This window comes from Lissotriton helveticus, chromosome 11 (genome assembly GCF_964261635.1).
Source record: "Lissotriton helveticus chromosome 11, aLisHel1.1, whole genome shotgun sequence".
In the NCBI taxonomy this organism is placed as follows: Eukaryota; Metazoa; Chordata; class Amphibia; order Caudata; family Salamandridae; genus Lissotriton; species Lissotriton helveticus.
Window position 1 is genome coordinate 141,524,983 of NC_136072.1, and position 25,600 is coordinate 141,550,582.

General features: G+C 41.9%; 1 protein-coding gene across 2 annotated transcripts in view; it reads right to left on the reverse strand.

Moving 5' to 3' along the window:
- Window positions 1-25,600, reverse strand: part of SI (sucrase-isomaltase) — a 645,776-nt gene that overhangs the window by 525,851 nt on the left and 94,325 nt on the right. For both annotated transcript variants that reach the window (XM_078665617.1, XM_078665618.1), the window contains exons 4-7: window positions 25,358-25,478; window positions 25,150-25,259; window positions 19,681-19,835; window positions 4,525-4,696 (exon numbers count right to left, since the gene is read on the reverse strand). In XM_078665617.1, the coding sequence (XP_078521743.1) occupies window positions 4,525-4,696; window positions 19,681-19,835; window positions 25,150-25,259; window positions 25,358-25,478 (558 nt within the window). The remainder of the gene's footprint in view (window positions 1-4,524; window positions 4,697-19,680; window positions 19,836-25,149; window positions 25,260-25,357; window positions 25,479-25,600) is intronic.

Genomic DNA, 25,600 nt, shown 5'->3' on the forward strand with positions numbered 1-25,600 from the left:
AGCTATCTGTAAAAAAATGGAGCGTGGTTGGCGCAAGGACTATGACCCAGAGAGAAAACAAATTTATAAAAACGAACTAACTAAATATTCAAAAATGATTAGAGCCGCAAAAGGGAAATTTTTCAAGGACAGGATCACAGAGGCAATAAATCCAGTTAGGGAATTGTTTTCCATTTATAAGGAAATTACTGTTCCTAATAGGTTAGAAACTCAAGATATATTCTCGGACGATTTATGCAATGTTATCGCTGATTATTTTGTCAATAAAGTCGAACTTATTCATGCATCTTTCACCACTAAAACTGAGGAGAACATAATTCAGGCCAAGGAAGAAGAGTGTTTAAAATCTTCCCGCCAGCTGACTGGTTTTTATGTCCCTGATCGACAAAAATTGATAAGTATTGCTAATAGTGTAAAGTCGGGATCTCCTAATGATGCTGCCCCTCCTAAACGCTTCAATGACGTTTTAGAGGTATTAATCGACCACATTAGCCACCTCATTAACCTATCTTTCCACACTAACCAGGTACCTGAACCTTGGAAAAGAGCGCAGGTAATCCCTCTGAAGAAGAAACCTAATATGCCTGTAACACAGCTCCAAACTCTCCGCCCCATCTCTCTGCTGCCCTACTGTATGAAGGTAGCAGAGAAAATTGTCAACATTCAACTGATGGACTATCTTGAGCAGGGCCAGTTTCTTCATTCTACCCAATCAGGGTTCAGAGCCCAATACTCGACGGAATCTGCCGTCCTGTATTCCACCGAGGTACTGCGTCAGATAGCAGATAAAGGTCAGACAGCGGCGTTGGTGTTATTAGACTTAAGTGCGGCATTTGATACCGTATAGCACACCACGCTGCTGACACGACTATCTGAGATTGGAGTCAAGGGCAACGCCTATGAATGGCTCAAGTCGTTCTTAGAGAAACGGAGCTTTCAAACCCACTGCCCCCCATTTAAATCGTCACCAAGACAGCTGAAGCATGGGGTTCCTCAGGGCTCCAGTTTGAGCCCTACATTGTTCAATCTGTACATGGAACCCCTTGCAAAGTTGGTGGAATCATTTGGCGTAGATATCATCACCTACACCGATGATACACAACTAATGATCACACTAACCCAGGGACATGATGAGACAGCGAGGAACTTTTCCGCCTGTCTCTCAGCTGTCACGAGCTGGATGAATAACAACTGTCTTCGTCTCAATGGGGACAAGACCGAAGTGCTATTGGTGGGTAAAGCAACATCGGTGTGGTCTTCTGACTGGTGGCAGAGTGAATTAGGTTTGACTCCTATACCTGCAGTCTCTGCTAAAAATTTGGGGATTCTGTTGGATACAGAACTTACTTTTGGAAAACAGATTGCCAAAGTCACCGGCAAGTGCTACGCTATTCTCAAAACCTTGCGTAAGGTTTTAGATCTTCTGCCCATTAACTCTAGGAAGTCCCTTGTCCATGCTCTAGTGACCCCTCACTAGGACTATGGCAATGCCCTTTTCATCGGCCTAAGTCAAAAAGGTTTGGGGCAACTTCAAAGAGTGCAGAACATGGCTGCACGTCTGGTTCTTAATCTCCCCAGGAGAGCTTCGGGGAAAAACGCTCTGGCCAAGTTACATTGGCTACCCATCAAAGAGCGCATTTTGTTCAAGACAATGTGCTTTGCCCATCGAATTGCACATGGGAAAGGCCCCCCCTACTTAAAAAGACTCCTAACTATCCACCGTCCCAAACGCAATCTGAGGTCCTTGGGCAGTATGCTATTCACTGTCCCTCGTATCTTCAGAGCCAGAATGGGTGGCCGCTCATTCCGCTATCTGGCAGCCACCCACTGGAATAAACTCCCCCTGAATCTGCGGATGGAGCCATCCGAAAGTCGCTTTCGACTTAAACTCAAAACTCACCTCTTCCCCAGTCATTAGTAGAGGGCAGGGTGTGGCCGTATGGTGTTTAGCTGTTTTTATCTGGGCGTTCTCTATGGAACTCATCCACAGCGCGGGGACACACTATTTTAAGTGTAACCATGCGCTCTATAAATGATTTTATTATTATTATTATTATTATTATTGGGCGGCCTTTACTATTACTCTTTTCATTCTTAATACTAAACCCTGCGTGACTACCAGAGATGGTAATCATATATTGGTTTAGTTTTTAACTGGGTGAGCTTTGCCTGTGATGCATACATTTTTAAATGTGAATTCTATTTCGATCTTTATCCAATGTAAGCCATTCAACATCCAGAAGATGTAATCACATTTACTCTTAGATGAGATGATTCTGGCTGGGGGTTGAAATAAAGCTTTTTGTGGGGCAAGGGAGAAATGAGGAACATGTGTTGATCTGAACATGCAAAAACCTTAGCAGCAGAAAATTACTGTTTGGGCTGTTTTTTCTCATGGTCATAATAAGTATTGGATTTTCGTGAGTAAATATAGATTAAAGTTGGCAATTTGGATCAATCTTTTGATGAGAGAGAATAAGAAGTGAAGCAAGAGTATTGTTGATGGATGACATTTTCTTGTAGTTTGTGTGTTTTTGACAAACTTGTGAATAGGTCTCAAGCCTCCAAGAGGGACCTCAATGATTTGATGTGGAAGGTAATCAGTTTGGAGGCATTATTTAGCCTTGGGGAACACCACTAGGCATTGGTCACTTGTTGAGGATGTGTTTAACACACTGGTTGAGAATGATTGTAATTGAAAGAAGAGAACACTATCAGACTTGCAGAAGAGGATGTGAGGATGTGGTTAACAATCTTCACTAGTTGATAATGGTTGGAACTGAAAGAAGAGAACCCTATCCGGACTTGCAGAAAATAACATTTTGTGTTTCAAGATTGTGAACAACAGTAAACATTGTCGGTTCAAAAAGCTGCTAATGAATCATAAAGACTGAGTAGACAGGATTCTCCTCTCATCTAGAATGTAGTGCATGTCAAAGTATTATTAGAATACAGTCTGTGCAATGCATAAGAAAAATAAAGTTTTGTTTACTGCAGGGGGTGTTCATCACGTATATATCGAATAGACAGGTTACTCATAATAAACTGCCTAAATGGACGACCTCTCTAACATCTTTCAGATTTTAAGCAAAAACTAAAATAAGGTTTGAACAGAAGCTGGTGGTCTCTCCTTCTTCCCCCTGTTATGCTAAAGTTTCCATCTTGTTGTATAAAACAAACCAAATCATTTTTCAAACATTTGATGAGAAGTTCTAATTGTCTGAATATTGAATCCCTTTGTCCTAAGTGCTTGATACTGTATGAACACGCATGACCTTGCTTTTCCAGCTACTATGACTGTTCACCAGTTTCCAATTCTAACTTGCCATGTCCTTGCTCCAACACTTTTCTCCTCTTTGCCGTCTTCCTGAACCATCCTTCAGTTTCCCATGTTTTCCTGACACTTTGATACAGCCATACAAAAGATATTGGGTGTAAGTTATAACAGTTCGAAGCGATCCCGTCAGTGAACTATAGATCCCTTTCTTTTACACTCTGTCTTGTGCAACTTCTTCTCAAGAGGCAGGTATGAAACCTCTCTAGAACCCTGCAGACTGAATCCTCTTGAATCCTTCTAAAAGTGATACTTTTAATTAAAGCATTAACTCTCAAATACACATAATAGCCATGAAATAGTTTGGTGGTACCCATTATCTCATAAATCATAAATCAAATCCTACAAAAGAGAATACAAACATGGCAAATTGCTAGCAATTCTGATGATCATGCTCCCTTTACCAAACAACCTCCTTTTGACCCTCATCTGCCTTCGCCTCAAGTAGAGAATCATGGTTTATGCATAGCACAATGATTACTTTTTTCCTCCACATTGATGTCACAGAATGATGCTGCCCATCCAGGACTTGCAAAACATATTCCCTTGAAATACTATAAAATATGTCTGGCCTTGAAGGCAAAATTGCAGGAGTGTCAGCAATCTACACTGAGTCTCTCAAGTATCTTGATTACTATCCACTCACCTCTGCTTTACACTCACACACGAGAGAGATACCTTATCAGATCTGCTAAATGGTAAGGGAATATCTTTGAGAATAAAACATTGAACCCCTGTAGACTGTCTGGATAATTTCCTATATATAAGCTACACCTTTCGCTATTTAAAGTTGAATAATGATCGGACCCCTTGCATGAATGTACATGTCTTCTGAACTCCAAGTGGAGTTTCCTATTTAAAAGAAGAAACGCGTTTGCAGTTTTATGTTGAATACTTGCTTGGGGTATGACTTCCATTCAGAACAGAATCCTACTTTCTAAATAAATTTACTCATGCCAACCTTCACCTCGTAGGTGTATTTGTATGCAGAGTTTGCAATTTTGAATTGTAGAAACAAATAACTGTTGCTTAGATTCAAAACTATAAAATATGTATTATTGTCCTATTTGTAAAAGATTTTTGATATAATGGACAGTTAAAATGAACTGTAATAAACACATATATAAGATGTATAAGATATGAATGAATATATTGCTTCTATAACTGTGTCTGAATTCCCTCACACGTACCCCATTGGGAAACCAATCCCGTGTAAAGATTGACCATGTCTTCCAATTCATATCATGAAGATATTTCTTATGCACGTGCTCTCCTAGGCCATAGATATAGTTACTGGGGAGCTTGGTTGAGAGTTGCAAATACTGATTTGCATACTGCAGCGGACCGACTGAAGTGTCGAACCTAAATAAATGAGAAAAACAAAGCATGTTAGTTCAATTAAAAGGAATATTTATCTAGACCATGGTGATGTCTTATTACCCCTCTAATAGTTGGAGTGGGTAGCAAGGTACAGAGCTTTGCACAACGGAATAATGAGTGTTTTGAACCTTTATTGCATCTAAATCAACACCCCTGTCCATTTTTCTTAGACGAGCCATTGCTTATAGTTCATTTGCATTAGCAGCATATAAATTGAGAATGCAGCATGAACACAAACCATTTGCAAATTTGGGTATCTACAAGATATAACTGGTTTACCACCTTTGTATAAATTATTAGGACAAGTTGGAAAAACTGTTGCATCACTGATCAATACTGATTATCTCTGCTATTTTTGTTTTGCACGAAATGATTTTTAAACGTCACTCATTATTTAATGTTTAATATTTATTGATGTCAATTCACCAAAAGGCGATGTGTTGCTTTACATCCTCGGCCATAACCGTTAAGAAGTGACCCGTTCTTTTACCCCTAGGAGATACTTGACAGGCTGCTCTTTGTTGCAGGGATTCAAGGGAAAGAACAAGGGGGGATACCCCAAACAAAAAAGCCATTATAGTCCTCTCTTCCCGTCACTCCCTTCTTGATGTTGATAAAAGGGGTAGTAATGGTTCTCTTAAGGCTTTTGGGGGCCCTGGGCAAGAAATATATTTTGGGCCCTTGTTTGAACCAAATTTGAATTCCATTCAAGGCCTATGTTGCTTAACAATATTGAAATATAAGTTAAAGATTAAGATACAAAAGTGTAGTGAGCTAGAGCGAAAGTCCACTTTCCAAAGGGCCCCTTGGAAGGTGGGGGCCTTGGGCAATTGCCCACTTTGCCCATGTTTTAAAATGTCTCTGAAAGGACAGTGCCAGTGGTGCCAAGTGTGGGTCCTTAGTAGCAACTGCTTCAACTAGCTACCTAAAATGATCATCTGTGACCATGCCAATTTTTTTATTTTTATTTTGTCCGCATTTCATTTTAACCTACCTCATTGTTTTGCCTTACTTCAAATACCATAGCAAAGCACTTCTATACAGGACGACACTTTGGATTCAAGGCAAAGGAGCCACATGGAACGCTGCCAAAACTAGAAATGGTTATACTTACAGTAATGTGGAACTACTGGCCACTGCAATATTTGCTTATGTTTAATTGCTATTCTGAATTTCTAACACAGGTTATTACGATAGCTTAATATTTATATGTGACTGCTACAGTTCTGTCATTTAATGATGCGTTAAATGATATTATATTTCACCAATTACATTTGACCTCTTTTATTTACCTTAGGGCAATTAATGGCACTCAAAACTGAGAAGGTAAAGCGTCCATCCAATAAATGATGTGAAAGTAGGTTTAGAATACCAAATAAAGATTGAACTGAGGAATATTTGGAGTGCCTATTGTTCCAAACGTAGACTTGCTTAACAGGATCAGTTTTTGCTCTCTACACTATAGGGCCCTTATAACTCACAAAGCTAGCTTGCCATCAGTTTACCAGTTTATTGCTCAAATAAACCGTTAGTGAACTTTGGGAGACGTTTTGAAGTCTTTGTATTAAAACTGCACACAATTAGTGGATTTACCATTCCCAAGATACCTACATTTTTTATTTATTTTTTACTTGAAAACTTTAGCCAAAATGGGAATGCATTATAATTATCACATTTGCACATATATCCTTGTATGATGACAATAACACTCAAGTAATTCACCTTAGGACCAATTTGCAAAGGTCCTGGCTGTAAAGTCTGAAATGTACAGTAATTGGCTTACTCATGACATTTGTGTGCATTTTTACTTTCATGGAATTCAGAATGATTTTCCAGAAGTACTTTGGGAACTTGTGACCATTAGAAGTTGGGTGATTAGTAGAGAGGGAAGCTGGAAGCCCTACTCAGGCAACAACTACAATCCATCTAGGGGGAAATCACAAAAGTCACTAAATTAACCAGTTTTTAACCTTCTGGTAGCTTTCGACTAAAGCAGTCATGTTTAACTTAGGACAATGTGTAAAGTATTTATGCAGACATTCAAACAGTACTAAAGTAAAACTGCAACACATGAGAAATCTAAAACAAATTCAGCTAAAATAAAGTACATTTTAAGTGATGAAATGACACCAAAACAAATTAAATCAAATCAGTTTAACTCAATTATGAATGTTTTTGTGAAAAATAGCACCGTAAGGATCACAGCGCCAACTGCGGGTATCTGATTGCACGAGAATGGGTCACAGTCAAACATTAAGGTTGACGGCGATGGATCACAGGTCGTATACAAGGGGTGGATTGTGCCTGGTCATGGCTTACCTTCAGACTTGGAAAAATTCTTTAGGATCATTAGGAGAAGAGTGTTATGTGGGGTAAAGTAACAGGCTGTGTCTGAGGAGGAGCCATTCATGTCGGAGAGACACAGGACAAGGTTGCAATGGAGGCATCTTCTTCAAACTTAGATGATTTTCAGAGGTCAAAATACTCTAGCGGGACTAGGCTGCAGTTGAAGAGGGCTACATGAGGCAGGATGCCTTCATAAAGAGGTACAGCTGAATGGTATGTGCTGCTGCAGAAACATACATAGGAGAAGGTAGGCAGAGTCAAACCCACTGGCGATGCACCTTTGTCTGATAAGCTTGCAGGTAACTCCCAGTCTCTGGTCAGTACTCAGAGCAGTCTATGGTGAAAAAGTTTGTAAGTCTCACGATTTTCTCAGGTTTTTGGTTAAGCACTGCCAACAGCACTACCAAGGCTCCAAATACCTGGAAGGCACTATTTGGGAGTAAGGACTCATTCCAGCAGTGCCAACTAGCAGGGTTTAAGGCCTCAGGAGCTTGTTATGTTCCTATAGCTGACACAGGAGGTTATCCAATTAGCCCTTTGATTTACTCTTGTGGTGCTGGTTTTAAGGAGCAGGCCCAGTCTTCCTTCCTCGGGGAAGCATGTAGCCCATCCAGCAGCAGGGCAGCCCTTCCAGCAGCAGGGTAATCCTTCTTGTAGCAGGGCATCTATGTAGTCCTTTTTCTGGGTCTTCCACAGGTTGAGAAGTGATCTGCACAGTGGTTTAGAGGGTTCACTTACCAGCCTTTTTATATGTGAGGACATGCTGTCCTACCCCCACATTTGGTTCTGGACAGTTATTTACTTCTTCTGTCAAGGCTCCAAACTCTCTAGAGTGAAAAAGGCTGGTGTCAGGTTCCTCTATTTGTGCTAGCGGAAATCCCTTTACAGCTCGCCTCCAGCCATCCTGGCAGAATGGCCTACCCTGTCCACACCTAATCCCTTGTATATCACTGTCTGGGAGGAATGTACAAATCCCAACAGCGCAACCATTTACAGTTAGGGTGGCCCAGGACACTGGCAGAAGACACAAATGTTTAGGACGAGAAATTGCATTATAGAGGATTTTAAATTACAGTGTATTTGAATTTAAACAGTATATATCTGCTCCCAAACTAAAGTTGGCACTAATTAAATTATGGAAACCCATTGTTAGTCAAGAGAGAAATGGACCTTACAGTAGCAAAAAAAAAAACATTTTTCAGTACCAAGACGGTTAAAACTTAAGCTTACATGCCCTATTTTTAAATACTATGCAACCTGCCCTATTACCTTTAGATCCTACCTTAGGGGTGACTCAAGTATTAAAAATGAAATATTGGGCCAGGCAAAAGGTTTATTTTTCTAGGTCTATTGGCCGAGTTAAAACTGCATTACGGGCTGCAGGGGCAGGCCTGAGACAGGTTTTTAAGTGCTACTTTAGTGAGTGGCATAATTAGGGTTGCAAACCACATAGCAGTAGCAGCTATCTATGCTTGGGAGCAATATGCATTCTATTTCCTTGATCACAACAGCATGGGCAGGGAAATAGAACACTAGTCTGTTCCCAGCCAGCAAAAGGAAATTTAACTTTCCTGCTGGCTGGGAGCACACTTAGGGGCCAATTTCGATGCAGGCAGGAAGGGCTACAACCATTGGTCGGAGCCCTCCAGCCCGCATCGGAATGTGCCTTTCGGATTCCTTTCTGAATGATCCATTCTGATGGGCTCAGTTGGAAAGGAATCCTAATCGGTTTTCTGGATGGCTTCCGATGGGCTAGGAGAGCCCATCTACCATCCGGAAACCCTTCAGTACTCCCCCGGCCTGCTCTTTCTGGCAAAGGGGGTATACACTGGCAGTTTCCCACTGCCTTTTAGTGGCAGTCTTTCTGACACAGAAAGGCAGTGGGAAACTGTCTTCGGGGGCCCACAGCAGGGCCCCTATGGGTGCAAGGCCATCGAATGGCATCCCCTGTTGATCCCTGCACCCGGTGGCAGGCACCTTGGGGTGCATGCCATGGGGTGCCACGATGAACTACATCTGCATTTAACAGTGCGTGCATGCATTCCATTCGGAATGCATGCTCGCATTGTTAAGTATAGGATTGCGACCAAACAGGGTCCGGTCACATCCTACTTGCAGATCTGGAACCGACGACAATAGGTTGTTCGGTTCCAGTTCCTCCCAGATGTTGGACAGACTCCGTCCGTCTGACATCGGAATCGGCCCCTTAGTGTTTTGCTCCTGTTTGGTGGGAGATATAAAAATGCTCTTGCCAAATGGGAACAAACATGTTTCTGTGCTCTCACTATTGCACAGGAAAACTACTGTGTCCAAGGGTGGGTTTCCGGTACACAGTCACTGAGATAGGGTCTCTTGGGCCTCTAAAGGCTCAGAGAGGGGGGCCGCCCAGTCTTCCTCCATTTTAAATAATAGTATGGCCCCAGGGAGTGAGGTCTTTAGTGGCTCGGTGAGGAGGCTCAGAAGGGGGGGTCATGTGGCCCACTTCCTTTTTTCAAAGAAATTAGCCCCAGGGATGGGCTCCCCAGGATTCTTAATGGGCATTGGGTGGGGGCCCTTACTCACATCCTACCACTCCGCCCCCATTTTTTATTTTGTTTTTGCTGCAATCCCTTGGGAGTCCCACAGGATCAAAAGCACCACTTTGCTTTTATTTTGGCACACGCAGGGACTGGGGGGGGCAAGGTATCCCTACTCTGCCCTCCTTATATCATTTTTAATCAAACTTCAGGACAGGGGACACAGTCACAGAGTCCTGTTTTAATTGGCAGCAACATTTTTGTCATGTTCCTGGCAGCCAATCGGAGAATTTTCTGTGCAAGAAGGCCCAAAGGAAATAAAGCTCCTGGGCCAATTAGAAAGCTCTGTTTTTTAACTCTCACCTGAACCCTACTGTTCAGATATACAAATACTTTAAACCTTAATTTAACCTAAATTACTGATCAGATTTGCAACAAATCACGAAAAGCACAATCTGTGAAATCTGTTTAATTCAGTTCAGCAGTTTTTGTGATAGTGCTGCTTAAAACAATGCATGGAGAAATTCCCTTTTGGAACCCTCTTTTTTCTTGGCACCCACTTGATGGATGAACCTGTAACATTCTAGGAAGGAGCTGAAGTGAATTTGCTTTTTTTGGGTATGTTTTGTGAAGATTTGTAAAATGGCACCAAAGTTATTAGCAAACAAAATAACATCCACGGTTAAAGATATAGATATTGCTAGTCGGTCGTCAGTAGGTAGTTATATAGTTAGGACCATGTTTCCATAGGAAAAGCATTTTTTGACTTGCCTATATCTTTGGCGTCTGTCAAGCAGGAGCCGAGAAAACAGGGGGTGAAAAAACTACATTTTATACTTTAATTCCCATAGGAGTTTTGAACACGTCTACGGCCCAAACCAATGGAAGTAATTACACCACATTTGGCAGAAAGGTAGATTTGATTACACAGATCACGGTTTTAGTTATTTGGTGTAAAGCAATTAAGTCGTTTTTGAGAAATTAAAGGAAATCAACATCTTTATATCTCTGGGCTAGACAACTTCGTGAATAATGACAAACTCATGCAGAGATCTGGAGAATTCTGACTGACAGCCAACACTTCAACCAGGAATGTTTGATAGCCATCTTTGGACTCTGCTTCCGCCAGGTCCCAAAAACAAAACATGAAAAGAGAAAAGGGGGCAGGGTGGGAATACCTCAACCCCCATGCCTTGGTCTTGGGGTCCCAAGGGCCCCCAGCAGGGAAAAACAGGCAATCAAAAAACTAAATTGCAGTGAATGTGTGAAATGTGCAGCAACATTTATTAAAAATACAATGCATGGTCTTCCATCTATATATATATATATATATATATATATATATATATATATATATATATATATATATATATATATATATATATATTCACTGAAAAAACCATAGGTTATAGACCATATATAGTTAGGAATTAGCATTTACAAAACCTTGAAAATTCACTGAAAAAACCATAGGTTATAGACCATATATAGTTAGGAATTAGCATTTAAAAAACCTTATTTTACTCACACAAAACCATTGAAATTCCATATATAGTTAGTTGCACTAACTATATATCGCGCACCCGCAATCCACTGCTGATCATGTCACATATTACATCATTCATGACATGGTCAGTGACATCACTGATGACATCACTGATGACATCTCAAATGACATCACTGATGACATCACTGATGACATCATCCAGTGACTGTGTGTTTCTGTAAAGTTTAAATATGTTTTAGATATTGAAGAATGAGTAGATGTATAACTGTCTAGACGAAGGATTTAGTAGGTGCATGACTGAATGTATGAGTGAGTGATTAAATGTGTCTCACTGAGTGCATGGGTTAGTGACTAAACTGTCTTAATTTGTGCATCATTATGTCTGTTGTTCTGTAAACTACTGCATGTGTTGATCAGTAGCTATATGATTAACTATATGGGTTATTGATTGATTGTCCAAGTATTTGTATGGGAGACTGAGTGTGTGTGTGTGGCTGGCTGGGAGGTGTGTGACTCTGTGCAGATCAATGTGTACTTGTATCAATGATTGTATAAGAAAGTAAGTATGTGTTACTATATGTTTGAAAATGTAAGGTGCTCTATGTTTAACTGTATAGACAAGAAAATGGAAGTGTGATTGATTCTTTACAGGACTGACTAGGTGTGTGAGTAACTCCATGGATGAGTGGCAGAGTGTGAGTGTCTGTATAGGTGTATGAGTGCATATGATAGTGTTGTAAAGATGAGTGATTGTATGTATGAATGATTGTATGGGTGAATGAGTGAATGTGTGTGTAGACGTAGGAATCAGTGAGTACGTATGTAGTAACTAGTATTGGTGTGTCAATGGTTTCAAAAATTATACTCTGTATTTAACACTGGGTGAAACAGAGGTTATATTAAAATGTGAGGAGATGCATTGTATTGTCACATGAATGATATCATCAGTGATGTGGTCATTGATGTCAAATGAGATGTCATCAGTGATGTCATCAGTGATGTCATTTGAGATGTCATCAGTGATGTCATCAGTGATGTCACTGACCATGTCATGAATGATGTAATATGTGACATGATCAGCAGTGGATTGCGGGTGCGCGATATATAGTTAGTGCAACTAACTATATATGGAATTTCAATGGTTTTGTGTGAGTAAAATAAGGTTTTTTAAATGCTAATTCCTAACTATATATGGTCTATAACCTATGGTTTTTTCAGTGAATTTTCAAGGTTTTGTAAATGCTAATTCCTAACTATATATGGTCTATAACCTATGGTTTTTTCAGTGAATTTCAATGGTTTTTTAATAGCAAATATCATAAGCTGTCGAATGTCAAGTACGTGGTAAGTGAAAACATTTTCGTGTTTATGCACACTGATCTGCTTTGAATGGTGCCCCCCCCCCTCATTTCTATTAGGAGTACTCTCTCTTTGCAGATAGTGAAAGGTAGTTAACGCAGGCCTTTGCCCCCGTTGTAATCCGTCGTGCCTGCTTCTCTCTCCATTTGATTGATTGTTATCCAAGTATTTACTGTTTTAGAATTAGTTCTCTTTGGTTCATTCTCTATTTACAAACAAACACAGAGTCGCAATACTCTGTTTAGTCTTTGCAGATAACGAAAAATCGTGTAAAAAAAAAGAAAAGGAATCGAGCAAAATCAGTAGGCCACTAATGGGATCTCTTTTTGACCTCGCTAAAATAGAAACATTAGGAACAACCCCTCATGACAAATACAAAACTAGTGAGATGAACTGAACTCCACACAATGATGGCTGCAAAACAGCTCGGCTCCGCCACCCACCCCGCCCAAAATAACGATAAAGAGCGGCTGCCATGATTGGTTGCGGAATGGCCACAACGGAGCTACGAAATGGTGCTGCTCTCATGCTAACCCCAGCTTCGGTCTGAAACATCCAGAAACACTGTAGACTACCAATTCGATCAGTTCTGGTAGCGCCCCAATGTAACCCGGTAGAGAAGAACTAGCCCTCCCCTCTTTGACTGATGGTTCTTGTTGCCTGTCCCTTCTGTTGTCATTTAACAGAACTATTTAGCCTGCTGAAAGGGGTTGTGTTTCGACCGCTGGTTGGTGGAGACATTTTGACTATATTCTGGACCTGCGTTGTCGCGTAATGCGTCATATGACGCGCCGCGTTAGCGCATCCGGAAGTCATCCGGGGCGCGCAGCGCGTAACGTAAGCATAACAAGTCATGTGACTTGTTAATAAAACTTTTCATTGGTTCATTTTACTTTTCTTATTCTAATGATGAAAGCCTTGGTCATATCACCTAAAAATTACGCTTTTAATTACTTCCGAACATTATTTTCTCTTAAATATATGTTATAATGTTCCAGGCTAATGTACTTTCCCGGAAATTTTACAACTGTCCTGCAAGTAAAATATATTCTTTTTTCGAGAAAAAGAGCGTTTCTTCGTCCCATGACGGAGCCGTTGAGCAAAAGAGGGTCGACCTGCTGTCTTAGTCGCCGATACGCCTGAATATGAGATTCTTATCGATCACTTTATGTTGCAGGAATAGAAAACACAACAGCCCTTGACCATTTATCTTTACTGCGTTCCTTCGTATTATACCTTTTACCCTTCATGTAATTGGTCTGCTTTATTTCACTTGCCTTTTAATGATTCTAAAACAGTGACTATTATTAAAAACTTTACCAATGTATACACTACTACCATGTTTTCTTTTAAAAACCTTTATTGTGAAAATTTCATTATACAAATACGAGCCTATAACCACGTGGGCCTGCCACGGAGCAAACTGTAATCGTATATGATGAATAGACATTTACACTGTAGAGGAACGTAACGGGCGGGCCATTAGGTTGCAAAAACTAAGGTGTCTAACAGTTACGGAATCGGTGGACGTACATTTTATAATTAAAATACGACAGGGCCAGTTACAATAAAATTATCTAGATATACATTTGCGGGCAAGTACCATGGGTGACGTTAATTCGAATTTTCAACAGTACAGTAATCAATAACACATCAGAACTTAATATCAATAGGGATGTCGAAATATTAAATCAATTCTCGTCCCCGCCCGCCATGTGCTTCAAAACTGCATACGTATCTCGTGATTTCAAGGTTCTGCAACCAGTACACAACAAGGAGTTACGAGTCCCATTTATTCCGGCGCCATTTTGGGCGAGGACGGGCAGGTCCAGGATATAGTCAAAATGTCTCTACCAACCATCGACTATGATGATGTTCATATGCTGTATTTATTAGAGTAACACTCATCTGCCCACATGAAATTAATTTACCACAATCTAAACATGTCATTTTAATCTTTCCAAAGTTCTTCTAAATATTTGGGACCGTTTCCCTTGCCTCTGAAGCTCTCAGTGCCACTTCTTTGATGAATGTACTAGCAGGTCAGGGGTTCTCCTCCAAATCTCTCTTTTATGCAGCACTATAATTAATTGGTGCCACCTCTCCATATGACGATGCATGGTATAGTTACCACAACTATATTTTTTTTCGGTTCCTCTGGAGAGTTCATCGTGGCAGATGAAGCGTGTAACATACCGGGCATTTACCTTTTTTTGCATGTACAGGAAAGGAAAAAAAAATCGAGCGTCCGAGTTCTAAGGTGTCCCAGGGCCATTTTAGTGGACCAGGCCCAAATCCAAAGAACAGGCCGCCATTTTGAGAGTCCTCTTGCAGCCGCCTGTCGCTGTAGCATCAAGAGCGGCCGAAACTCAGCTGAATGGCAACTGAAACGGTAAAGGGGCGCCCCACTACATTTCAGCATTGTAGGATGACCACACCAGTACAGCAACTTGCTAGACATCACCTCGGTGCCATCCGGATCTCGGCGCCCCACTGCAGATGAAGTGCCTCTCAACTATGAAACCACCACGGTGACATCCGGATCTTGGCGCGTTGTGCTGCCTTCGGCCTATTCGCACATCGGTCCGCTACTGACGCCATCTCACAGGCTAATGGGGTGACCCACGCCGAGTTTCAGCATTGTAGGATGACCACACCAACTTGCTAGACATCACCTCGGTGCCATCCGAATCTTGGCATCTCAACGCCTAGTGGTATCTTCCATACAGAAAACATTGTTACGCTGCCTTTGGCCCCATTCGCACATCAGTCCCCAACTTAGACATCACCTCGATGCCATCCGGATCTTGGCATCTCAGCGCCTTGTGGTGTCAGTCAGAAAATATTGTTGCGCTGCCTTTGGCCCCATTCGCACATCAGTCCGCTACTGACACCATCTCACAGGCCAATAGGGCGCCCCACGCCGACTTTTACCATTGTACGATGGCCACACCAGTGGCACAACTTGCTAGACATCACCTCGGTGCCATCCGAATCTTGGCATCTCAACGCCTAGTGGTATCTTCCATACAGAAAATCTTGTTACGCTACCTTTGGCCCCATTCGCACATCGGTCCGCAACTTAGACATCACCTCGGTGCCATCCGGATCTTGGCATCTCAGCGCCTTGTGGTGTATTCTCTTCAGAAAATATTGTTGAGCTGCCTTTGGCCCCATTCGCACATCGGTCCGCAACTTACACATCACCTCGGTGCCATCCGGATCTTGGCATCTCAGCGCCTTGTGGTGTCTTCTACTCCGAAAATATAGTAGAAAATATTGTTGCGCTGACTTTGGCCCCATTCACACATCAGTCCGCTACTGACACCATCTCACAGGCCAACAGGGCGCCCCACGCCGACTTTTACCATTGTACGATGGCCACACCAGTGCCACAACTTGCTAGACACCACCTCGGTGCCATCCGGATCTTGGCATCTCAGCGCCTTGTGGTGTCTTCAAATCAGAAAATATTGTTGCGCTGCCTTTGGCCCCATTCGCACATCGGTCCACTACTGACGCTATCTCACAGGCCAACGGGGCGCCCCACGCCGACTTTCAGCATTGTAGGATGGCCACACCAGTGCGGCAACTTACTAGACACCACCTCGGTGCCATCCGGATCTTGGCGCGTTGTGCTGCCTTCGGCCTATTCGCACATCGGTCCGCTACTGACGCAAACTCACAGGCCAACGGGGCGCCCCACGCCGACTTTCAGCATTGTAGGATGGCCACACCAGTGCTGCAACTTGCTGGACACCACCTCGGTGCCATCCGGATCTTGGCGCGTTGTGTTGCCTTCGGCCTATTCGCACATCGGTCCGCTACTGACGCCGCCTCACGTGCCAACGTATTTTCTCCTAATTTTACACCCTATGCCGCATAACAGGTCATGTGACTTGTTTATAAAACTTTTCATTGGTTCATTTTACTTTTGGTTTCCTAATGATGGAAGGCTTGATCATGTGACCTAAAAACAACACTTTTCATAGGATGAAAACTTTTTTTTTTCCCCAAACGATGAAAGCCCCACCTTGTTTCTGGATGTTTCAGACTGAAGCTGGCGTCAGCATGAAAGCACCACCATCTCGTAGCTCAGTCGTGGTCATTCCGCGAGCAATCATGGCAGCCGCTCCCCACCAGAAGCCTGCAGGAGTCGGAGCCCCCAAAACTTTTGATGAATTCTCAAGGCGGAGGGGACGCTTTCGAGAATGAGGTCCAAGACCTAGCAGACAAGCGTCCGATTTCCAAGGTGTCCCAGGGCCATTTCAGTGGACCAGGCCCAAAAAGGAAACAGCCTGCCGCCATTTTGAGAGTCCTGTGACAGCCGCCTATCGCTGCACCGCAAGAGTGGGCGCAACTCAGCTGAATTGCGGCTTTTGACACAGTGGACCAAAAACGGACGGAATGGCAACTGAAACGGTAAAGGGGCGCCCCACTACAACAGACGAGACTCCACCTGGAGAGGCCCGTTCACGCCGCCTCCCCCGGGGCGCTCCACGCCGTTATTCGGAGCAGCATTGTAGGATACCAAAACCAGTGCGGCAACTTACTGGACATCACCTTGGTGCCATCGTTCTGCTGCCTTGGAACTATTCGCGCAACAGTTTGCTACTGATGACCCACCCCCCGTGACGCCCCATGCCGTTATTTGCTGGGTGGCAACTTACTAGACATCACTTTCGTGTCATCTAGATTTCGGCGCGTTCTGCTGCCTTGGAACTATTCGCACAACAGTTTGCTACTGATGACCCACCCCCCGCGACGCCCCACGCCGGAAATCTGGACGTTGTGCTGCGTTGGGACTATTCGCACAGCCGACCGCTACTTCGTTGTTTTTCCCTAAAAATGTTTATATGTTATTACTATTTTTGTTTTCTTGTATATATTTATAAATTATTAAAGTTTTATAATCTTACTACTTTGTCGGAGTGCTATATATTTTTAATGTGACACATAATTGTAAAAACTTTGATGTACAAAGAGTCATCCCTGGAATCTTCCGCTTCAGTCTCGGTCCCCTCCCCAATCACAATACAGGATGGTTTTCAGATAATAGCAACGCTTCTGCTGTGACGGATCTCATCGAGTGTGGGCCTTGATCTACTATAACTCCTTTGAAGAGGGGTGATTCTTTACAGCTGTGGCCATAAACTACATCTGCAGGGCTAGCTGATACCCTAGGACCAGCCTGGACAATCGGACACAGAGGAAAAGGAGTGTCAGAGGGTGCGGTAGTGAATAGGGCGAAAGGGAGGTGTCGGGCGGGCACAGGGTGTGATTCTCAGGGAACAGCAGCGCAGATGGGGGAGGTTTATTACCCATGCATAAGACAGAGAGCGGGGGTGACCACTGCCTGGGGGAGATGCTTGCGAGGGTGGGGAGCCATGCTAAGGATCGACAGCGTGCACAGAGTGGGTCTGGTCAAGGCATCTAAAATGGCTGCCGTGCACGACAAAAGTGTGGCATTTGAAAAAAGACAAGATGGCGCAGACAATGTTTTTCAACACTTCCTGATTTCCTTCGAATCGAACGTTAACAGACGTTGGGGCTTATTACCAAAGTTAAGCGATATTTATCCCTAACGATGCTTAGCAACGATTTTTTTACCGTCAGAAATTATCGCAGATAAACCTTGCTATTATCATGGTTTATCGGAAATACGATAAAAAACGACCGCAATGCATTAATATCGCTGAAAACTCAGCGATATTCATGCATTACCGAGCTAATGCTCTTAGCCATGTTATCCACCTCCCATTGGATAACATGGCTAAGAACTGCTCAGGGCAGGTGGTAGCTTTTGGAGATATTCGCCCTTATCTCGAATATTTCCAAAAGTTGATAATAGGAGATAGCGATGTTAGCGACTGTTTCCAGTCGCTAACATCTTGGCATGCCCACTTTGCATGTCATTAGTGATAAATATCACTCACATGCAAAGTGGGGCCCAAGATGGTCGCTATCTTCTACTAGCCGTCGCTAACTGGTGTTAGCAACAGCTAGGTAATACACATATAATTTTATCTCCGCGAAGCGGAGCGCTGTTACAGATATATATCTTGTTTCTGAACGTTAATTTCTCAAAATGCACTGAAGCACATATATTGAGACCTAGCAAAGGCACATCGGGCTACCAGTCCCTACAATTTTGCCAAGTTTCGTGCAAATCCATTCAGCTGTTCGATCCTACCGAGAGACAAGATGGCGGCCACTACGGACTGTTTGGAATGTTTACAGACACCGGAGAGCCAATCAGCTTCGCTTCGCAAAGCTCCTTAACGCGAAAAGTACGCGAAGCGGTGCGCTGTTACAGATATATACCTTTTTTTGAACGTTAATTTCTCAAAATCCACTGGAGCACATATATTGAGATCTAGCAAAGGCACATCGGGCTACCAGTCCCTACAATTTTGCCAAGTTTCGTGCAAATCCATTCAGCTGTTCGATTATTATTATTTTTATTTTTTTTTGCCCCGCGGGGCCCTTTTAAAACCTCCACATCAAACCTAGGGGGTGAGCGACAATGTACTATGCCCCCTTATGGTCATTTGCCCCTTCGCTTTGGCCTCCTCTTGTCTCTCGATCCTACCGAGAGACAAGATGGCGGCCACTACGGACTGTTTGGAATGTTGACAGACGCCGGAGAACCAATCAGCTTCGCTTCACAAAGCTCCGTTGCGCGAAAAGTCCACGAACCAGAGCGCTGCCCGGTCCGCTGTTACAGATATATATCTTTTTTTAAACGTTAATTTCTCAAAATCCACTGGAGCACATATATTGAGACCTACAAAAGGCACATCGGGCTACCAGTCCCTACAATTTTGCCAAGTTTCGTGCAAATCCATTCAGCCGTTCGGGCTAAAAGTGAGGCCAACCGTCCTATGGAAAACTCAATGTTAAAAACACGTTTTGGGACCCCCCTTTTTTCTCGGCCCCCCCTTGACGAACCCCCCCCCAAATTTTCAAGGGCTGCTCAGAAACAAAATGTGCCATTTTCCTGAAAATTTCAGCAATTCCGTCCACAAACGCCAAAGTTATTAGACATAGAATTTTCAAAAATCCCATAGAGAAAAAATCCTAACTATATATACCTACTGGCGACCGCCAGTAGGTAATATATATATATATATATATATATGCCATGTTCATACAGGTTCTCTGCATGCAAATAATAGCATATAATACTAAGTGGCAGTTTCCTAAATTGTCCTGAAGTTTCATAAAAAGTCACTTACAAAACTTTTGAATTTGATTTTCTGATGACTTTGATGGCAAATGGTTTTTCCGTTATCTGTACAGAGTAGTCTGTATTGATGGCTTCATTCCCTTGAAAAGGATTCTGTACGTGGTTATGAGGAACTTCAAATCGTTTGTTGTTGGGATCAGTAATCTGCAAATTGAAATAAAACCAAATAGAATGTAATCTGGGTGCATAACAGACTAGATCAAAGTATTTAATTAAAGATTGCCATGTTCCACATATATGGTATTGAAAGTATAAAGTGTTGTAGCATAGACAGAGCATTCCTGTTTATAATTTATGGAGAGATGGCAGCATTCATGAAAATTGTAGGCTTTCCTTGTGATTGCAAATTTGCCAAATTACCAATTTACTGATGTATGTTTTGACAAACTATGGTTAAGAAAAGGCACTTGCAATCAGGTAATATGTTAAGAAATTACAGGTCCTGAATCCTGATTCAAAACAATGTAAGAGCTAAGCAATTGCTTACATTTTTTGCAGTAATGTAATATTTATGTAACATTGACTAGAGCTGAGCATGGGATTTAACTGTGCATTTTCTGGTCCTTGCCATTCTAACCGTTACAGTTGAAAACAAAAAGGTACGCTGTGAAGAACCAGGTTCTGTTTTCCATTTTACTCTACAGAGTAGTTCTTTCTGGGCATTTTGAAGATACTATTCATTTGTTTTTCTCTAAATATTTTCGTCTATGATTTGATTTATTGTCGATTTTGCCCCTTTTATAGAAGGTGCAACAACTGTGTTCAGCAAAGTTACAGCAGGAATTTAGATGGTGGACATAAACAACCATTTATGTATGCAATTCTTGTTAGTGCAATGCTTATTCTTATTAGTAAAATAATATCAAGTGTGAAAAAATAGTCACTTTTTTTGCACTTTTAAAAAGTTCATTATGATATCAGGCCGAATCACTTCCGCTGGACACCTACTCGGGTATGAAACCGACTGACATACGGTTAGTGGTCCCGACCGCCCCATTTGGACGCGACCAAACGCTGTTCAGTCGCATTACTATATTTCAGTAAGCCGGCCGGAATGCATACTCCCATAGTGAAATGAGAGGTGTGGTTAATCACTGCACCCCGTGGCAGGCACCTAAGGCTGCCTGCTAAAAGGTGCAGGGATCAACCTGAGGGCACCCCTCGGCCTGCAACCGGAGGTCGTACACCAAAGGAGGCCCAGCTGGGGGCCACCTAACACGCTTTCCAACATGGTTTCCATGTCGGGCAGACCGACATGGAAACCATGTTGGAAACCGCACTTGTAATCTCAAGGGCGGAAAGAGCCGCCCTTGAGATTACAGGCCGGATTCCGACTGGCAGACGGCCCAATGGAAGCCACCCGAAATGACCGGCCGGTTTCCTTTCCAACTGCATCCATCATAATGAGGCAGTTAGACAGGAAACCGACTGGACCATTACAATGCGGGCCTAAAGGCTGTGGGTGCCTTTATGAGGTGTATCATAATCGGCCCATAAGTATCAGTGGTGCCTTATAATACAATTTTTGCTTTTAGCCAGGCTGTCAATCTTGGCTTGATGGGAAAGTAACACATATGTGGCTTAAACTTTTCTGGACTCAATAGTGAGGGTTGAAAGATTGGCAGGGTACGTGGAACAGCTTCAAGCATCTTCTGGCTTCTTTTATTGAATAATCGTCTTTTCACTTTTAATCAACAAGGACTTCTCAATCTGTTATTTTCTTTCAAATTCAGCAGTACAAATATAAAGAACATCAAATTACAGTTTTCCCTGTATTCTTTCCTCTGCTACCTACTCATTCTCCTTCACCTGTAGATATGATGTATTTTTCAATTCCTTATGTAATCTTTTCACCACTAGGTATGCCACCATCTTGGTCATTTTCATCCTCACTGCCTTCAGAAAATTTGACTTTCCTGGAGAGATGAACTAGCACCTCTGCCAATTTTCTGCAAATGAATAGGCACATCGGATATCTTTAGCTGATTTATTTCTAGTGCTACAATGAGACTGGGCCTCTGCACGTGATAAACTTCTGTTATATGGCCGTTATGGTCATTATCGACATTGCTAAGTTAGTATGAGCTCTGTTGCCATGATGCTGCTTTTGCGCACATTACGACATGACTTTATTTTGCAAGACTCTGTTTGTGCCTTTCACATGATCACAGTCTGCTTTCTGCGTTCTCTGCTGTTCCTGGAGTTTAGTCTGAACACCATGTGCAAGGTCGATAAACATGTCCCTTGGTATTCTGTTCTGGTCAGTCCCTAGCACCTAGACAAAACATGCTACACAGAGCTGCACTGCTAGAGGGCTTGTGGTTTAATAATGTGTAGTTGCATGTTGTTCACACACAATTGGAGAAAACCTTTCCTTGGAGAAGAGCTATGCTTTTCCTATGATGTAAAGCTACCATCTAGGCTCTAAGGTGTGGAGGTCTGCTGACAAAGCCCAAAGATCTTCATTTATATAATAAACCTCAACTTACCAAGGGGAGGGTGGTTAGGCCTTATAGTCCTTCTTCCACTGTCTGTATATAATGACATCCCCCTTCTAATGCTATGGTGTTGTAGCAATGCTAACTGTGTTAGGTTTATGCATTTTGCTGCTGGTATTAGCTTATATACTGCATTATAGAGCACAATAGTTAAAAAAAACATTTGGAACTATACAGTGACTCAGACAATTCTTATTGTGGACAAGTACGAGTGAGTGAGAGAAAGGGCATGTCTTGCTACCACGATTCCTGAGAGAGTCTGGAGTGTTGTGTTCTGGGTTGTCTAATCATTTGTAGGTTCGTTATTATGTAGGAGAATGAATGAGACAATATAGCTAGTCGTTTTAGAGATTTTGGGCACTAAGGTGGTAGGAAAGTACAACCCCTATAAACTGAGGTCCTGTTTTCCTGCGCATAGTTCTGTGTATGTGCAGAATCTCCGCAACACTTCCTACGCTTTCTGGGCAGCATTTGACAGGTCTTCATGCGGCACCTTGTTCTGCGGCCTGTGACAGGATGTTTTGGAGTTGAGCTGTGGCAATAGTTTATGTGGTGTAATGGTCCCAACTGGCCCTCATCTACAGCATTTTGTAATATAATTGGGGATATTGACTCCTGTGTCCTCTACTGGGAAAAGAGGTGGGTACTATGCAGTGGTGACTTTGACAAGCTGGTTACCAAAATACCAAACTGAGGCATGAGTGTCGACAAAAGGGTAGTTGGAGAGGTAACAAAAAACAGGATTTGCAGGTTGACCATTAGTGATGGGAGAGAATAAATCATTTTCAAAATTAATTTTGACTTTCTTTCATAGCGGCTTCTAGTATAAATATGTCTCTGGAACATATCAAAATACCTAAGGCTGCCCAAGACAGAATCATACCCAAGTAAGAATTGGGGAAACTATCCTCAACCTGCAAGCTCCTCATGACCAAAATGCTCTGCTAAAACACAGCTAAATGATGCACTCACGCTTGGTCTCTGTACCACTGTTGGGTCTCTCAATTGATTTGCAGGTGTCAAGAGCTGTGCAGACCTGTGTCCCACATGGCCCTTATGGGCACATAGAACAAATTATCATCTCTACGCTCACATGGCTACCATGTAATGGTAGACAGACCCCTGTAGCAATGACTGAAGAAAGCAGAGGAGATGACAGCACATCAGCTTGACAATGAAACATGGCCATGAAGCAAGGATCATAAGTCTCGCAGAGATCAGTATGCCGAGTAACCTGATTGGTAGTTACCACTTCATTAATTAGTGATTTAGGGGCATAATACCAAGGGCCTTATCGCCGCTTTAGAGGGAATTCTTCCCGCTAAAGCGGCGATATTTTATCGCCCCATTACCTAGCTGTCGCTAACACCAGTTAGCGACAGCTAATAGGCGATAGCAGGCATTTAGGGTCCCACTATGCATGACAGCGATAATTATCGCTAATGACATGCAAAGTGGGCGTGCCAAGATGTTAGCGACTGGAAACAGTCGCTAACATCGCTATCACCTATTACCAACTTTTGGAAATAATCGCGCTAAGCGCGATTATCTCCAAAAGCTAACGCCTGCCCAGAGCAGTTCTTAGCCAGGTTATCCAATGGAAGGTGGATAACATGGCTAAGAGCATTGTCACGATAATGCATGAATATCGCTGATTTTACAGCGATATTCATGCATTTCCCACGATTTTTACCGCTTTTGAGATAAACCTTGATAATATCAAGGTATCTCAGCGGTAAAAATCGTCGGAGCGCGGCGATATTTTAATACCCGCTAACCAAGCTTAGCGATAATTATCGCTATAGCTTGGTAATATGCTCCTTAATTTGGTTATAGTGTGCTAGAGGCTGGTCTCTGCCACTTCGAAAAATGATGTTGATAGTTCTTTATTATATAAGCTCTGGTATCAAGTGATACATTTATATATTCTATTTATATCCTTTCCATTCAATAACTTTATTTCGGTCTCAAGGACCATAAAAGTACATAATCATAAAACTCACAAAGAATTTGCACAAGTGAGTCATATATAATACAGTCATGAAGTTAATTCTTATACCAATTAAAAATATAACTGTACAATCAAAAACTTGTTTACATCACATTTACTGTAACCAAAGTAGTAGGTTAATCAGTGAAATGTTAAAATTGAGTTGATTTAGTAAATCGATTAATCTGTCAATCCATCGTAAATAGTGTACTGTGGCTAGTGCACTTCATTAGGAGGTGTGCAAAACTGCACCTGCAAATTAGTGAAAACATGTATTACTCATTAGATATTGAGTAAAAGTTCATTTTCTTTCAAAATGATATCAGATTACAATTGAAAATCTTTATAGTCGTAGTTTAAAATACACTGCCTTATTTGTTAGCCAAATTGCACCCATTTTACAAATTAAACACTGAAACAGGCATTCCCTCTTTTAGTCTACTTGATTATCAAAAATGATGCACTACTTACTGCATGCAAATTATTCATTGAATTACGCCATTTTGTTTTGCCCACCCTCTGTCTGGATTCCCAAATATTCACTAGCCTTTTAGGTTTACAAATCTTTTTCCGATCTTTTCTGGATCTACAACTGAGAAACTGGCAAACTAATAGTGTGTCAAAACAGAAAAAGTGTTCAGATAAGTTCTTAATCTTCTGTGAACCACTAAGCAGTATTTCTCCATATCTACCACAAACAGGTACAATATATTTCTATTACCTCTGGGTAGAACAATGTGAACGTGTAAAATTATGATCATATTTTCTCAAATGACGCTGTCTAAATTGGAATTTGCAAGAAAAATGTCTTGTTGGAATGCTCCTCTCTAAGAACCCATTAAGACATTGTTTGACCTCAAATAAGAAGTTTGCCAAAAGGAAGAAAAGGAATACCTACACATGCGAAACAGCAACTACTGTTAATTATAACATGAATAAAAAAATAAATGAATAAATAAATTTTAAAAACCTTGAAGCGAAATCGTTTTGGAGTCTGCATTTCTGCTGTGAAAAGGACTGAGTTTATATCATCTCCAAACACAGTGGGCGCTGAAAGTCTCTGTAATGAAACTTCAAAACCTATAAGGAAACACAAGAGACCTCAGTACTTTCTCTATGTAGTCTAGGATTGTGTTCATTTGTGTAACAAGCATAGAGTAACTACATATTTGCTTTACCTGACTTTGTTTTCCTTTGTCCTCCAATTACTTCATATCCATGGTTCTTTGGGAAAAAGCACCAGGGCGCATATGTTTCATTAAAGGGACTCCAACAGCAACCACGCTTCTCACACAAATCCTATTTTAATATAAAAGTGATAAAATATTACAAACATTTTCAGATTGAAATGCGCTTTATATTTCACATTTTAGATGTTTTTCAACTGAAATAAAACGCTCTTCTGCATTAATATTTATTGG